A 17563-nucleotide genomic window follows, 5' to 3' on the forward strand; every position below is an offset into this window, starting at 1 on the left:
TTATTTCTTTAAGATAAATTTCTAGAAGTAGAATCATTGGGTCAGTGAATGGGATCCTGTTATACCGATTTACACACCTACCAACAATGTACTAGGTATTATAATTTTTAACCAGATTCAATAGATGATAAAAATGACATTTTAGTTTGCAATTTTATCGTACCTTTTCATGGGTTTATTTGCTTTTCTTCTTTTGCAATTTACCTACTCAAATGCTTGCATATTTCATCTGTTTAAAAAATTATTCATCTTTTCCTTGTTTATTTGAAAGGGCTAGTTATATAGTATGAATATGAATCTGGACACGGCTTTTGGCAAGTGCAAGTGAATCAAATAGTCGATGGGGAAATCTCTCTTGTTAAATGTGAACTTAAACACAATTGGCATCTTCTATTTTGCTTTAGAATGTGTCGACATCAACGTTACTCCAGATAAAAGGCAAATTTTACTACAGGAGGAGAAGCTTTTGTTGGCAGTTTTAAAGACGTCTTTGATAGGAATGTTCGATAGTGATGTTAACAAACTCACCATCAGTCAGCAGCCGCTGTTTGATGTCGAAGGTAAGAAAAACACAAGTGTATAAACAGCTTCTGAAACTTGTAGCTGTTGTGATACTTTCCTTATTCTTTCGGAGGTAAAGTTTTTTTTGGCATGAAACAAAATCTATCAGATTTTGATGGGTACCTACCACCTCCATCTCTGCACAGTGCACAAATAGACATGGAGATGGGGGGCAGGCTGGCCTAGAGGAGTATCTGCCCCAAGAAGTGGATCTGGCTGTCAGAGGGGGTAATGGCCAACTCAGAGAGGACTTGTCACCCTAGAAAGTATGTAGCTGCAGATTTAAGGTAATCTGAACTAAAACGGATGCAAGCCACCTCCGTTATCACCCAGGGATACATTCTTACCAAGACTCACCCATTCTCCTTTCAATAAACACGCCCCCATTGGAATTCCCTGGCAGTCCATTGGTTAGGACTCAGCACCTTCACTGCCAGGGCCTGGGTTCAGTCCCTGGTTTGGGAACTGAGATTCTGCGAGGCAAGCGGCACGACCAAAACCAAAAACCAAACAAAAACACTCCCCGATCGTGGCAAGCCTTTTGTTAATTTCCAGAGTTCTGAAAAAGTTGATTCTGACCATTTTTACCCGTTTTCTCCTATCTTTTATGGAGTAGGGAATTTGGGGGGGCCTTACTCTGCCGTTTTCCCTCACGTCCCCCCTGTGCATTCATCACTGCGTGGCATGTTGAGATGAGACTTGGCCCAAAGCTGGTTTGACCTCTGTAAAAATATGCACAATCATTGTTTTACTTCCTGGTCCTGAGTGAGCAGCCTTTCGTTTAAATAGTTGGTTTTATTCTTTTGCATCCAAACTAAGTGCATCCGGGGCACCTTGCGGGGAGGAGTCCACAGCTGAGCCCCAGCAGCCTTCCGTAGCAGAGGCAGGAGCTGGCGGCTACCCCTTCTGACAGCCAGATGCACTCCTTAGTGTGGATACCCTTCTCTAGGCCAACCTGCCCCCGAGCTCCACGTCTGTTTGTGCAGAGACGGAGGTGGCGGGTCCCAATCACTGTGTCCTCCGGCGGGGGGAAAAGACCAGAGAGCTGCTCAGGAAGCTGAAAATATGTTTGGTGGAAAGCTCAGGTGACAATGGGAGGAAGTCGTTCTGGGATGAGGCTTCGTAACCCGAGGGTACCAGGAGCCATAAGCCAGGGGTTAAGAGGAGGGGCGGGACCCAGAGTGGCTCTGCCCTCACATTCCCTAACACCCCTGGGGTTGGGGGGCCGAGAGGCTGACTTGGAAGACAGTGAGGTGTGCTCTCATCCAGTGCCACGGTCAGCAGTTGTGACAGTCGGAGAGTATGGTGGGGACACAAGCTCCTAAGGGTGGGGCGGAGCTGCTGGGTGGTGGGAGAGGCGCACAGGACCACTGCCTTGAGTGCGGCCGAACTACTGACCTCACATCTCTGCCGCCCACTCTGCGTGGGATAGTATGGCTGCGTACATGCGTGTGTGCGCGTGCACGCGCATGGGCGGGGGGGATGGGGCGGAGGATGGTAGGGAGCATCACATCTTTGTGGAATGGGCCGGTGGTGGCATGTCTGAGCGCACGCGCGCGCGCACGCACACACACGCGCACGTGGTCAGAGAGGCCACCCCATACAGAGAAACTGCTCAACTTACCTCTGCATCTTGAGGCACAGTGAAATCGACGCCCTCTTCTTAGCCCTTTCATCGAAGTACAGCATCCACACAGAAGCAAATGTGTTGTGAGTGCATCAGCTGTGAGATCAGGAAATAGCACCCACAGAACCACCCTTGTACCCCTTTTCAGACACTAACCCCCAGTGGGAACTGTTTTCCTGACTTCTAACACCATGGATTCGTTTTATCTGTTTCTAATTTGAAGGCATCCAGTATTTACATTTTTCCATCGTTGGTTTCTCTCTCAATATTTTGTATGTGAGATTCATCCAAGTCCTGTGTTACAATTCATTTATTCATTCTCGTTGCTGTACAGTATTCTGTTGTATTTAAATACCACGACTTATTTGTGGTCAACTGGGTTGTTTCCAGGATTGGGCTGTCATGAATATAGCTGTCACGAATATCCCCATCCATGGTTTAGGCCAGCACAGGTAGACATTTCTGGTAGGATAGCAGTGCAGGGTCACAGGTGTGCATGTTCAGATTAGATGTTCCCAGAGAGTTTTACAAAGCAGTTGTACCAATTTCAACACCACCAGCAGTATTTAAGCATCCCATTTGATCTTCAGCCTTGTAAACATTTTTTTAAAAAATTTTAACTGTTCTGATGATATAGTGGCATCACATTGTGGTTTTAATTCATGTCTCCTTTATGGTTCACGTTGAACTGTGTTCACACATTGGATCAGCCATTCGGAGCTCCTCTTTTGTGAAGTGCCTGTTCACGTAAAAGTAGCCCCTTATTCTATTTCCGCGCAGCCCCTGATGCCCTTCTCTGTTCACATCTGCTTAGGTCACTTAATAAAAAGGTATTCGGCAGAGGTGGAGAAGCCCGTGCCAGAAAAGCAGGATGATCCCGCCCCGTTAAGGACTCGCGGGGAAGAGAAAAGGGCAGTGACCATTTCCAGACTGAGAGAGGCCTTTTCCCTTCGTCACACAGTGCAGAACAAGTCTCGGGGCCCGAAGGCCACCGACCCAAGACGGATTTCTCCACGACAGAAAAGCAGCACCCCATTTCCTAGCGCTTCAGGGCCCCTCTGCTCCTGGAAGCACATCTCTGAACCTCGGGAGGAAGGGATGACTTCCACTCAGGGGCCCTGTGACCCGATAGGCAGAGTGGACACAGAGGAGTGCTGGGGGCACAGCAGCGTATCTGCCGGCTCCGAGGAGGGGTCCAGCACCCCAAAAACGGGCAGCCACCCCAGAAGTGACCGTGTGGCAAGCTCCCCCAAAGATGGGTTTTCGCAAGAAAATGTGGAGTCTTCGGAGAAGTTACCTGAAACTGACTATTGTCTTTCGGGCACGAATTGCCACTTAGACCACGAAGAAAGCGGCTCCCGACCTGGAGTTTTGCTGCAGCCTACTCATCTCTCATCCCCAAACGCAAAGCGTTTTAAAAAAGAAGGGGTTCCTTTAAATCCCGATGTCCCTCCAGAGTCTATGAAAACTCAGAATGCTTCAGCGTCCGAGGTGGATGTAGCTGTTGAAATTAACAAGAAAATAGTGCCCCTTGACTTTTCTATGAGCTCTTTAGCCAAACGAATAAAGCAGTTATGTCAGCAAGAACAGCAACGAGAAGGTGGACAAAATTATAGGAAGTTTCGGGCAAAGATTTGCCCTGGAGAAAATCAAGCAGCAGAAGATGAACTAAGAAAAGAGATAAGGTAACACTTTTTCCACTTGCCAACTTCTTTTCCTTGCCTCTCACATCCATCACATTAATTTTCTTTAAAGAACTCTTTCACCAGGCAGTTCTGCAGCCTGAAATCTTGCAAGAATTTTTTTCCTTAGATTTTCTCTGCACATCTTTTCCATCGGTCCAAATCAATCAAGGCCGCCTTGACCCCAATTTTATTCCTTTTCCTGGAGGTTTTCAGCCCATGGTGACTTCTCCCTGCATTGAATTCAGGGCAGCTTTGGGGAACATTGCTATTTCCCATCTTTCCATTTTAACATGTATGAGGAAAAATTATCACATTATCAAAGCTATGATTTCAAGAAGATTGCATCAGATAAGGCTAAGTAAAAAAGTCAATTTAAAGAAAAATCTTCACAATACAGATAATAGAAAACACTGGTCACCAGCACTTTCTTGACAGTAGTCATGTCCAACATTGTGACTCTTAAAAATGATGAATTCTTTTGAAATAGTTTTTATTTTTTAAATTTTGTCTTTGTTTTGTGTCACCAGTTACTGAAATGTACTGTGTCCTGTGCACAGTGCAACTCAGCAAGTATGTTGCATTTTTATAGCACTTTTAGCCTGGACCACACAGGCTTTGCCTAATTTCAGTTATAAATTCTTCACCATGGGCTTCCCTGGTGGCGCAGTGGTTGAGAGTCCGCCTGCCGATGCAGGGCACACGGGTTCATGCCCTGGTCCAGGAAGATCCCACAAGCTGCGGAGCGGCTGGGCCCATGAGCCATGGCCGCTGAGCCTGCGCATCCGGAGCCTGTGCTCCGCAACGGGAGAGGCCACGACAGTGAGAGGCCCGTGTACTGCAGAAAAAAAAAAAATTCTTCACCGAGTGTTATATAATTTCTTTGTTATTCATAGTGCCTAGCTTACACGGAGAAGGGTTTCCAGGAACGTTCTTTTAAAAGGTGTGTAATTAATGGAAATGAACCTCTCTGGTTGTGAACTCAGAGGGAGCCAGTGAAGAGAGCCAGGTTCCTTAAATATTTTTAAATAGAGATTTTAATTAAGTTTGCAAACATGTATTGTTTACCTGTTACCATGGTTTTTTTTTTTGTTTTTTTTTTTGTTTTTTTGCGGTACGCGGGCCTCTCACTGTTGTGGCCTCTCCCGTTGCGGAGCACAGGCTCCGGACGCGCAGGCTCAGGGGCCATGGCTCACAGGCCCAGCCGCTCTGCGGCATGTGGGATCTTCCCGGACCAGGGCACGAACCCGTGTCCCCTGCACCGGCAGGCGGACTCCCAACCACTGCGCCACCAGGGAAGCCCCTACCATGGTTTTTGAATGTTGGTATGCCTAAGAATCACTTGGAGAGCTTGTTAAACAAGCAGGACCTATGTATGGCCAGATTCCAGTGTTTCTGCTTTAGTAGATCTGGCGGATCTTGGGTGTGGAGCCCAGGAATCAGCATTTTTGACAAGTACCCCAGAAGGTCACATTGAGAAGTTCATCCACAAGGGTCTGGCATTGGCTTCTGGCTTTCAGGGCACGGCTGTTGGATTGGCTGTACTTCTGTTCTGAGCTATTGGTCTAATGAGGTTTACTTTTTCCTGAGAAGCACAGGAAAAAGTATTGAGCTAAAGATTAGGCAGCAGTGAAGTTATTGAGGTTGTGTTTACCAGCTCCTGTTTCTGCATTTTGAATTATAACTAAATATACCAAGCTGTAAAACTTTGTTTCTTTAAGCCAGATGCTAGGTTCTAGTTTATGGTGGGAGATACACCTCCTGAAGACACAGAAGACCCGGCTCTTCAGGCCGGCACAGGTTCTTCCCGTGGGCAATCTGCCTGGGGAACCGGAGCCGTCTCAGAGCCAGGGAGTTGGTATTTGTGCCAGTTACCTGTTTATTGCCTCTCAGTTCCAAATCCACTCTTTGCCCTGCTTTGCAGTCCTGAAGGCTGAACCATGTAAGCATTTCTCCTCGTGCACTGTTAGACTTGATCAGCAGGGGGCGCTGGAGGGACACCGCAAGACAGCAGGAGCAGCGGCTTCTCTTGCTCCTGTGATGCCCTTGTCTTTTCCTCCTACGAGGCAGCTACTGGCAGCAGGCAGGAGGCCCAGCACTCTGCTACTCCAACCAACTTATTTTCATTCATGAATGAAATGCAGCCACGCCTGTTCCAACAAAGTCTAAAGCTCAGCCTGGGGTGGGCAGGGGGCAGGGAGTGCTCCCCATTAGAAGGATTGATATCCAGTATTGACAAAAAGGTACTCATATACAGGTAGCCCTCCGTATCTGCTGGTCCTGCAACTGCAGATCGAAAAATTTTTTTAAATTCCAGAAAGTTCCAAAAAGCAAAACTTGTATTTGCTGCGTGCTGGCAACTATTTTACATAGCATTGACATTGTAGTAGGTATTATGAGTAATCTAGAGATGATTTAAAGTATATGGGAAGGATGTGCATAGGTTATATGCAAGTACTGTGCCATTTTATGTAAGGGATGTGAGCATCTGTGCATTTTTGTATCCTGGGGGTCCTGGAACCAATCACCTGCATATACCCAGGGACAACTGTACATATTGGTGGGAGTGTAAACTTTTATAGATCTCCTATCAAAGTAAAGCATACATATATAATAACACATCTAGGGATTTATCATACAGATACATCCACAGTAGAGAAGATCTATGTACAGGGATGTTGCACCTTTGTTTGTGTTTCTTAAAATGGATACAACTGAAGTGTCCTTCAGTAGAAAATTTGTCAGACAAATGGGTACATCCGTATAATGAATTCCTACATGGACATTAAAAAGAATGAAGTAGGTCTCTATATATGGGTCTGAAAAAATATCTGAGATTCATTGTTAAGTGATGAGAGTGAAACGGTATGAAGAATTGATTCCATTTTTTTTTTTTTTTTAAACAGTGTATAGTCAAAGGTCTGGAAGGATATGGACCAAATCATTAATAGTAGTAACTAATGTCACCTGGAGAGTTGGAGGAATGAATAATGTTATCCTTAGAAAGTGGGATTTTTTAGGGACTTTGTCTATTTTATGTTTTTGTACTTTTTTATTAGTGTTTTATAAGCGAGAAGGACTCTTTTAAAATGTCTTCTAAAATGGGAATTCCCTGGCAGTCCAGTGGTTAGGACTCCATGCTTTCATTACTAAGGGTGCGGGTTCAATCCCTGGTTAGGGAACTAAGACCCCACAAGCCGTGCAGTGCAGACAAAAAAATTAAAATGTCTTCTAATTAACATTTTCTACATGCAGCAAAACGATGTTTACAGAAATGGAAATCATTGGTCAGTTTAACTTGGGATTTATCATCACCAAACTGAATGCAGATATCTTCATAGTGGACCAGCATGCCACGGATGAGAAATACAACTTCGAGATGCTTCAGCAGCACACTGTTCTCCAGGGTCAAAGGCTTATAGCGTAAGTTCATTTCAGTGTTCAGAATTTTCAGTGTTTTTTCATCCCCCAAGTTTAAGATCTGTTAGCTATAAGTGTGTCTATCTCTGTCTAAACCTATCTATACCTATCTATCTATCTATCTGTATTTTTTGGCTGTACATATCCTTACAACAGATTTTTATACTTTTTGCGTAATAATAGTCATACCTGCCATTTATGGAGTGCTTATTTGGTGCCAGGCGCTGTTGAAGCAATTTATATTTAATCCTCACAAATGTTTGAAGTAGTTACTATGTATTACCACCAACATCTCACAGGTGATAAAACTGAGAGACGTTTAATAACTTGCCCAAGGTCACACAGCTAATGGATTCTTTAAGTATCAAAAGATACTTAAAGTTCTTTTAAGCTGTTCAAAAATGCTGATCACTAGTTGGCCAGAAAATCCTTTTGATGAAGAGCAATTTATAGTACAGAGTATATCTACTTAGAGTACATGGAATTCACACATTCAGAAGGTCAGCAGTGCCTGTGTGTCTGTCCTCAGCTATGGTAGAGCAATTCCAGTGATTAGTCACTGCAGAATTTGGTATTTATCTCTCTTTTGCCAAATTGAATGTTTTACACTGACCATTTTACAAGGCGGTGTGATGGTGTAGCATATAAACCAGAAGTCTTTTCTTAAGCGAAGTCATAAGGAGAGGTCTTGGATTTTCATTTGGGAAATTAAACTACATAATTAACTCAGATCCCAAAAGCAGCAGATCCCAGCATGAAGAAGTTACCACTAAAACAGCCACTCAGCTGGAAAACATACCTCGTTTATTTGCTGAGTACTCTGTATCCTACAGAATGGCTTAATTATATTTATTTTCAGTAGGAGTAAGTAGTAATAGTAAAGACATTGAATGAGCCACTGTATAGTACTGAGCTATTCCTGCCCCTGTTACAGAGGTCGTTTATTTTTTAGCCATTTGGTGTAAGTACGGTCTCGTTTGTGGCATTTCAAGTTGACCTGGATAATCACAGGCCACTGTGGGTCCCACGTGGATCACACTTCAGGATGAAAGGATAAAGGCCACAGCTGCATCCTTTCCTACCGGCCCTGCATAGTTTGGCCCTGGTGACCTCTTCAGCTGTTCCTAAGCCCTCTTCTCCTGTTCTCTATACTCTGGCCATCCTTCCTTCTCCCTTGACAGGCCTGATGAATTCCTACAGAGCCATTAAGCAGAATGAAGCAGATCTTTGTGTGTGGCTCTGGGAACATCCGTGGTCCATCCTAGGGCCTTTTTACAGACTGTTGTCTCTGCCTAGAATACTTGGCCCTGCACCCACCCCTCAACCCCATCACCTGATAACTGCCACTCAGCCCCAGATCTCAGCTCAAAGGTCACTTCCTCAGAGAAGCCTTTCCTGATTCCCTCTCTCTCCAGGCCAAGTCTCACATGCTCTGTGCTCCTATGGCCCTGGGTGTCTCTTCTTCCTGATTCTCAGTGTAGTTTGTAATTACAATTTGTTTGTTTGACTGTTTGATCAATGTCTTTTTTCCCCCACTAGACTATTTGTTTCATGAGAGCAGAGAATGGGTCTGTGTTTGCTCAGCTTTATATCTCCTGCCTTTAGCAGTGTCTGTCTTACTAAGCACTCAGTAAATCCAAGAGGAGAGATGGATGGATAAAGAATGCAGGAAGGGGGGACTTCCCTGGCAGTCTAGTGGTCAAGACTTCGCCTTCCAGTGCAGGGCGTATGGGCTTGATCCCTGGAGCTAAGATCCCACATGCCTTGGGGCCAAAAAACCAAAACATAAAACAAAAGCAATATTGTAACAAATTCAATAAAGACGTTAAAAATGGTCCACATCAAAAAAAAAATCTTTTAAAAAAAAGAATGCAAGCAGAAGGAGCAGGATAGCAAAACAGATGCTGTTTCTTCTGTTTTCAAACGTCTGTAGTGACTGAACCCAACTTTTCAAATTGTCTTTATTGTGAGGAGGAAAAATAGCATTTTTAGGTCATATCGTTATCTTGGAGAAGAGAATTTTAAAAAAGATAGTCATTGGGGTGGTATGGCAGATTGAGGAAAGGCAGACCACTTTTGGAGTTACTCTAACTTCTAAAAAGAACTTTAAAAAAAAGAAATTAAAAGGAAATGCTCAGAGTTTTGTGACAGGAGAGGCTCATAGCTGAAAGCATGTTATTTGTGTTGCTTTTTGAAATGCAAAGAATCACAGAATTTTTGTTTTAGTTTCATTTCTGCTTTAGAGCCAAATGTTTGACTTCAAGGTCTAGTTTGGGTCTCTGTTTTTCAGACCTCAGACTCTCAACTTAACGGCTGTCAATGAAGCAGTTCTAATAGAAAATCTGGAAATATTCAGAAAGAATGGCTTTGAGTTTGTTATCGATGAAGACGGTAAGTTATTACTTAGGACTGTAGCACTGTGTCCTTTTAGAGCTGAGAACGATCTTTTTTTTTTGATAAATTTATTTATCTTATTTATTTATTTTTGGCTGTGTTGGGTCTTCGTTGCTGCACGCAGGCTTTCTCCAGTTGCGGCGAGCAGGGGCTACTCTTCGTTGCGGTGCGCGGGCTTCTCATTGCGGTGGCTTCTCTTGTTGCGGAACACGGGCTCCAGGTGTGCGGGCTTCAGTAGTTGTGACTCTCGGGCTCTAGAGTGCAGGCTCAGTAGTTGTGGTGCACGGGCTTAGCTGCTCCGCGGCACGTGGGATCTTCCCGGACCAGGGCTCGAACCCGTGTCCCCTTAATTGGCAGGCGGATTCTTAACCACTGCACCACCAGGGAAGCCCAAGAACGATCTTTGAGGTCATACACTTCAGCGCATTTTACAAGAGAAGAACATGGTTTCCCCCAAAAGCGTTTTGCTTCTGCCCTCTCTTTCAGATGTTCCTTACAAATAGCACCCAAATGAAACGGATTTTTCAAATGATGGCTTTTTCTCCAAATTTTCTTCTTTTAGCGCCGGTCACTGAAAGAGCTAAATTGATTTCCTTGCCAACTAGTAAAAGCTGGACCTTTGGACCCCAGGACGTAGATGAACTGATCTTCATGCTGAGCGACAGCCCCGGTGTCATGTGCCGGCCTTCCCGGGTCAGGCAGATGTTTGCCTCCAGGGCCTGTCGGAAGTCTGTAAGTAAATCTTCTTTGCAGGAGCCTGGTGGGTCTCCTCCAGCTCATGGGCCTTGGAAGTTCTCAGTTTAGCCCTGACTTGTCAGCCTTATTAAATGTGGGTGATGGTCGCTCTGGGCTGTGTACGTAGAGTCCCATTGTCCTCAGCCATTGTAACACATAAGCCCTTCACGTCTGCCTTAGGTCAGACCTCCGACCCATAATTACTGCTCTTTCTCAGCGTCCCTGAAGCAGTGTCCTCAGAGCTTTCATCGCTCCCACGCAGTTAGCTGGGTATCCACGTTGTTCGTCTATGGACCTTATGGGCATTAATGACACTGGTGGGTAAAGATTAGGTGCTGCCAGCCCTCAAGGGCCCTGCACGAGATTATCCAGAACCCTGCAGTCAGCTCGCTTTTCACAGGAGCCCCAAGGGCAGACACTACATATTGTCTGGCTGCTGCTGCTCAGACTGGTTCTAGAAAACGATAGTAGTGATTGGTGATGAGCCTGACGTCAAAGCAGAGCACGTGTGTTTGCATCACCAGGCCCACCCCTTCATTCACTCAGCAGAGACCCCTTGAGCCCCCGCTGGGTGGCCGGCCCTGGTCCGGGTGCTGGGGGCACAGGTCGGCAGATGAGGTCCTTGCCCTCGTGGAGCTTATAGTTTAGTGGGGGAAGTGGACATAACATTAATAACGGCAGCCTCAGATACAAGTTCGGTAAAGAAAACAGTATGGGGGTGGGGAGCGAGCACCAGGAAGCGAGGTGGGTGGTCGGGGTGAGGCTGACTGAGAAGGTGACCTCCCAGCTGACGCTTGGAAGGTGAGCTGGAGCCCCTTGGGAAAGAACTTTCCAGATAGAAGAAATAGCAAGTGCCAAGGTTCGGGGTGTTTGGCGAAGCCAGAGGCTGACCCCGTGTGACTGGGGTGGGGGACCAGGATGGGAGTGGGTCCTTGGGATCCTGGTCCGAACCTGGGCGTCTGCGCTGCACGTGTCAGGAGTTGCTGGAGGGTGACCATGGGGAAGAGACCACAGAGGGGGTGTCACAATGGAAATGAGGGAGGTGGGGCAAGGGCTGCAGCATTTTCACCTTTGGGGGCGGTGGGGTTCAGCATTCTCTGTTAGACACGTTGTATTTGAGATCCTATTAGACGTGAGAGGAGATGTCTGAGAACAGTCACGTCAGTGAATGCAGAGCCAGGGGAAGTGTCAGTGCTGGAGAGAAAGGTTTAGGTTTTCTAAGTTACGGTCATGGCATTGGATGAAATTCCTCCAGGCAAGAGTTTGATGAGAGAATAGGGCCCAGGACCTGACTTCAGCCACAGATGGTTCTTTGATAAAGGCCTAACCTTGATCTTCCCATCCTGGAGTCGGGGGTAGGCGTCAGAGCTGGGCCCGGCCTGTGCTGATGGCCAGGTGTTCACAATGCTGTGTCCTCGTGTGACGCAGAGATCTTTGGGGCCATGGGCTGCTCCTCAGTCCCCACGCTGGCGGGTCCCTGGTGCTGCAGCACTATCTCCACGCGGCACATGGGCTGACGGGGGCGGGCTGTCCTGCTGCACCCATGGGCCCCGTGTCCTACGCTCGGCTCTAGCCACGCCTGCCACACCATCTCCCCGCCTCAAGTCCTCGCCCGCTGTCCCTCTGCCTGGATGCCCCGCTCCGCACGCCTTCTTTGCCCACCTGGCCCCCTCCCATCCTCAGGCCTCCCTGAGCACCCAACTGAAGTAGCCTCTCCTGGGTGCTCAGGCACAGCCCGAGGGCTACAGAGGACAGACAGGGTGAGCTGTTTCATTGCGAGGAGGCAGGGACATTTGAGCGGCAGCCTGCGGGAGAGGGAACATGAGAGATGCAGATATATGAGGGAAGCATATCCTGGGTAGAGGGCACAGCCAGTGACAAGGTCCTGAGGCAGGTACTCGCTTTGTGGGCTTGTACTAGAGGCAAGGGGGTGCTGGTGTGGCTGCAGTGGGGGCGGAAGGGCTGCTTGCTCGCAGGTGTGAGCACTAAGGCCAGTGAGGGCCAAGTCAGGTGATGCACTTGGGCTTTTATCCAGGTGGGGGGTGGGGCTTCGAAGAGGAGCCACGTGATCTGACGCGCCTTTAAAAGGAATCACTGGCCGCGAGTGGAAGACGAGTTGAAGCGAGGAGGAGGAAAGTGGGGGGGCCCGTCAGGAGGCCGCTGCAGTCGCCATTGTGGGAGATCAGGGCGGCTGGGATGTGGATGCTGGTGGAGCTGGTGAGACTGGTTGGTCCTGGACGGGAGTGGTCGGCGTCTCTCCTGAGGATATGCTGCCACGACCGAGCCACGGAGGGGCCGGATTTCACAAAGAGGCCGAGGGCTGAGATACTAGAGGGTATGGTTCTTCGGGGAGGACCTTTCAGGGAATTGTTGCTTTTGTTGTAATCTTGTCCAGCCTCTTTGTAGAGAACAGGGCTTCTGAAGAGTTGCTTTTCTAACCAAAAACCAGTAAAACTTTAATGTAAGCCATCATGTCTCACATGCAGGTGATGATTGGAACTGCTCTTAACACAAGTGAGATGAAGAAACTCATCACCCACATGGGGGAGATGGACCATCCCTGGAACTGTCCCCACGGAAGGCCCACCATGAGACACATTGCCAATCTGGACATCATTTCTCAAAACTGACAACATTTCTCTTTTTTTTTTTTTTTTTTTGCGGTATGTGGGCCTCTCACTGTTGTGGCCTCTCCCGTTGCGGAGCACAGGCTCCGGACACATAGGCTCAGCGGCCATGGCTCACGGGCCCAGCTGCTCCGCGGCATGTGGGATCCTCCTGGACCGGGGCACGAAACCGTGTCCCCTGCATCAGCAGGTGGACTCTCAACCACTGCGCCACCAGGGAAGCCCTAACATTCCTCATTTTAAAGAGCTATTGATCTTATTGCAGATTTTTCTGTTTTGCAAGGCAGAGTTTTAAGTAACCATTTTTGGGGTTTGTTTCTAAATGAACCTGCCATTTAAAAATGCATCAGGTCCATTTAGAAGTGATCTTGAGAACTTTTTCAATCCATATGGAGCATTGCTTGCAACATTTTTTGTTTCACATTTGAACAGACGTGTGTGTGTGTGTGTGTGTGTGGTGTGTAGCAGCAAGAGCATGTTTTACAAAAAGAGAACACTTTGGAAGTCACCTAGACTTCTGCTCTGGCCCGACGTATTTTAGCCTGCCACTTTCAGCTCTTAATGATGATTAAGCCCATAATGGTTTAACTTCATAAATTGAAAATTATGGTCCTTTTGAGTTAGTCATTTTCAACCCTGATGCATATTAAATTTAGAAGATAATCCAAAAAAAAAACCCAAGGGATACTCTCTGTCCAGCTGGAAGAAATCGACCAGGTAGGGTGAGGTCTCTTTTTTTGTTTGTTTGTTTGTTTTTGGCTGCGCCGCACTGCTTGCGGGATCTCAGTTCCCTGATCAGAGATTGAACCCAGACCACGGCATCAAAAGCCCGGAATCCTAACCAGTAGGCCACCAGGGCACTCCTGGGGGTCTCTATTTTTTAATGTTCCCCGCTGCAGCCAGGGTGGTAAAGAGCGTTGTAGGCAAGGGGAAATAAAAGGCTTTGATTTTTCTGTAACTTTGATGCTGTGATTTGGTTTTCTGGGAGTGTGAACTGCAAGATGGTCTAGTTACTGACTGGTACTGGAGGTGGAAGAATCCCTGTCTGTTGTCAAATGGTTTTTCATGGAGTCTCGTCCCATTTGAACTCTGCCAGAAATGGAAGTAAAAATGCCCTCTGCGGGGTCCAGATGGCAGTTGGGGTACAGTGGCCAGTGTGGACCTCCCACCCACACCCTGCTCTTGACCTCTTTGCCCAGACAGTGGGCTTCCTTCCATTTACAAACTTAGAATTCCTTAGGTGTAAGGAGACAGTCAAGTAATGATCATTGCCACTTGTGCAAGCACTGCACTGGTGGACCTGTCCGAAAGATTTAATATTTGCAAGAACTCTGCATATTGGGGTTTGTGGGAGGCAGGCCTTCCCCAGAGACCACCTGTCCTTATCCCAGAACCCTTGAAAACCTGCTCTACGTGGCCAAGGGGCGCCACAGGTGTAAGGGAAGGGTGGTGAGATGGGACGAGTACCCTGGGTTGGCTGGGTGGGCCCCGTCTAGCTCGTGGCTTCTGAAAAGTGGAGAATTTTCCCAGCTGGGCCAGAGAGAGGAACGTTGCTGATTTCGAAGATGGAGGAAGGCGGCCTCTAGAAACTGGAAAAGGCAAGGACATAGATTCTCCCCTGGAGCCGCCAAAGGAACCAGTCCTGCTGGTTTCCTAACTTACAGAACTGTGAGATGATAAACTTGTGTTGCTTTAAGCCACTATTTTGGGGGTAATTCATTTAGGGCCATAATGAAAAAGTAACACCTGAGTTATTCTAGTGTTACAGCGAAGATAAAGGCTGAGAGAGGCCTCGCGCGCGGTGATTAGTAGAGCTGGGAAAACCCTGGTCAGGTGCTTCCAGCTTCAGAGCTCTGCTTTAAGGGCTGAGCACGCGCGGCGGCCCCTTTAAGAGCGGGGCGGGGCCCGCGCTTCCCTGGAGACCGGTAGGACCAGGACGCCGCGCCGCCTCCGTCCGGGATTGGCGGAGCCCCACAGCGTCCCCAGCGAGGTGAGCTCCCCCGCGGGGACCCGGGGTCCCAGGGTCCCAGGCCGGTGGCCATGGTTGCGCTGCGACGGACATGAGGGCCAGGTCCGGCTCTTCCTCGGCCTCCGAGGACCCGAGCAGGTGCGCGGTAGGCCGGGAGCGCCCTGGGAAGGGGTAAGGACCGAGCTGGAACCCCCAGCTCAGAGAATGCGTGCCCCTCCTATGCGGCGAGGAAGGTCAACGGTCGATGATAGAGTCTAAAGGCAGGGAGAACAGAAGATATACAAAAGTTAATAGGAAACACGCCACGAGAAAGTAAGTTTGCTCTATTAGCAGCTCAGGCTTCAATGATGGAGGACCAGAAAGCCTATGGTAAAGGAGAGCTTAGAAGCGAGAGCAGCTTGCTTCGCTGACAGTCGTGGAGTGGGGTGTGCAGGGCAGGGAAGTGTCATGGAGTCTTGAGGAAGAGGGAAGCCGGACCATGGTGAGAGCAGAGCCTAGAGGTGGGGTGAGCGGGAGGATGTCAGAGGATGCCATGCAGGTAGAAGAGGGCATGGGGCGTCCACTGCACCCCGCAGGCACGTGAAGAGGGACCTTGCCTTGCACCCCGGGACTCACCTGTGCGTCCTGCTTGATGCACCGGGATGTCTTCAGTGGGGCCAGTTTGGGAAGGCTACAGAAACTGTGGCTTTGGAGCCCTGTGCCTCAGCTCTAAGACCTTGGGCAAATAATTAGCACAAGATTTTTTGCTTGACCCTGGCAGTGCTGTCCTAGGGAGTAGGTAGCCGATGATTTCAAGTTCAAAAACAGGAAAGTGAAAAAATAATCACTTCATTATTGATTGTGCACACTGATCCATAGGGATTTTGTGCATCATCTCATCCTTATACCCAGACAAGGTGCTGTTATTCCTGTTTGACAACTGAAGCAGAAGGACATCAAGTAACAGCTGGGAAGGGGCAATGCAGCTCATGAGCACTTTGCCATGCTGACATACGAAGAGACGGGCTTTTAAAGTATGAACTGGTGGCCTGTAAGATTTTAGAGGTTAAATCGGTATTATTCACACACAGGATTGCTCTTCTTACTGGAGCACTATTTGAAAAGAAGTGGTAGATGGTGGTTCCAATTTAAAAAATTTTAGGAAACAACCAATGCAATATTGAAATAGTATTATTTTTATAAACTGGTGAGACTCGATACTTGTAATTAATTTTTCAGGCTGTAGGAAGAGAATGATAATGACATTGGCGTTGTAAAGCGAGACATAATTTTTATTTTTCAGATAAAACTCATCAACGCCTTGAAAACAAACAGCTTTCAGCCAAAGGAGTCATTTGATACTTACCTATATAAAGCAAACCTTAGGTCTTTAAAGGCAATGGTGAAAGAAAAGAAAAGAGCAGATAAAAAAGAGGATAAGTTGGCCTGCTCTCCCTCATCTCTCTCCGATTATACAGAGTTTTCCAAACAAGATGGCAACGCTGCTAGGCAAGATATGTCCCCAGGCGCTGTGCCACCGTTGGACATGCAGCTCAAAGAACCAGGACTCAAGAGAGAGTGCAAAAATGATGATCTGCTGAATGAAGATACCACCCTGTATGAAGAGCCCATTCTGACTAAACTCATAGTAGAAAGGTGATTTTTTTTTCTTTTGAAAGGTGATTTTAATGAGCTGCGTCGTCCATGCTCCCTTTTCTATGACTTTCATGCTCTCTGTTCTCTGTCTCTTGATAATCTCTTACTGTAGCTTTACTTCGTCTCCCTAGATGACGGTAAACATCTATGTCTTTAGCACTGTTCTCTCTCTGAGAGTTTTAGGTTCAGATTTTTACCTCCCTAGTGGACATCGTCCACTGGACTTCAAACTTTCTGTGTCCCAACGCAAAGACTGCAGGACTTGAAGTACCATGATCTGGATTTGAGTCTTAGCTCTAGGACATCAGCCCCATCGCCGAACCTTTCTGAGCCTAAGGTTCTTAATGGGGGGAAATAAATGAGTATTCGTGCCTTAGAAGGTTCCTCTAAACGTTGCTGTTTCTCTCCCAGCCTTTGGCTCCTCCCTTGGTCCCTGTTTCTATCAGGGCATCCAGGCTCCAAGTCGCAGAACTAATCTCTTCCCTCCCCCTGCCTTTTGTGTTTCTTTTTCCTCCATGCTTCTCTCATTCGTCCTTTTCGCTATGCACAGACTTGTCTTCATACCTCTTGCTTGGGCCATTGGATTCACTTCCTAAAGAGTCCCTGCTTCTAGCCTCTCTCCCCAGGCCTCGTAGATATACCTTCCTAATGCTGACTTGGTTTACATCACTCCCTGTATTAATTATCTATGTAACAAGTCACCCCAAAACATGACAATTAAAGCAATAAATATCACGTAGTTTATGGGGCTCAGGAGTCTGGCAGCAGCTTTGCTGGATGCTGGATGGCATTGGGTTAGGATCTCGGGAGGTTCAGCGAGGATGTCAGCCCGGGTTTGTCTAAAAGCTTGGCCGGCTGGGCAGTCTTCCGCAGTGGCTCCCTGGAGTGGCCGTCAGTCTCAGTTCCTCATCAC

General features: G+C 47.4%; 2 protein-coding genes across 6 annotated transcripts in view; both read left to right on the plus strand.

Annotated features, from left to right (window-relative positions):
- Positions 1–13983, plus strand: part of PMS2 (PMS1 homolog 2, mismatch repair system component) — a 27982-nt gene extending 13999 nt beyond the window's left edge. For both annotated transcript variants that reach the window (XM_060078340.1, XM_060078341.1), the window contains exons 10-15: positions 405–560; positions 3003–3873; positions 7126–7293; positions 9581–9681; positions 10247–10416; positions 12906–13983. In XM_060078340.1, the coding sequence (XP_059934323.1) occupies positions 405–560; positions 3003–3873; positions 7126–7293; positions 9581–9681; positions 10247–10416; positions 12906–13049 (1610 nt within the window). In that variant the 3' untranslated portion in view covers positions 13050–13983. The remainder of the gene's footprint in view (positions 1–404; positions 561–3002; positions 3874–7125; positions 7294–9580; positions 9682–10246; positions 10417–12905) is intronic.
- A 1044-nt stretch (positions 13984–15027) lies between these two features.
- The window catches only part of RSPH10B (radial spoke head 10 homolog B), a 37573-nt gene continuing 35037 nt past the window's right edge, over positions 15028–17563 (plus strand). For all 4 annotated transcript variants that reach the window (XM_060077743.1, XM_060077744.1, XM_060077745.1 and 1 more), the window contains exons 1-2: positions 15028–15153; positions 16298–16650. In XM_060077743.1, coding sequence (XP_059933726.1) covers positions 16394–16650 — 257 coding nt within the window. In that variant the 5' untranslated portion in view covers positions 15028–15153; positions 16298–16393. The remainder of the gene's footprint in view (positions 15154–16297; positions 16651–17563) is intronic.

This window comes from Mesoplodon densirostris, chromosome 16 (genome assembly GCF_025265405.1).
Source record: "Mesoplodon densirostris isolate mMesDen1 chromosome 16, mMesDen1 primary haplotype, whole genome shotgun sequence".
Classification (NCBI taxonomy): Eukaryota; Metazoa; Chordata; class Mammalia; order Artiodactyla; family Ziphiidae; genus Mesoplodon; species Mesoplodon densirostris.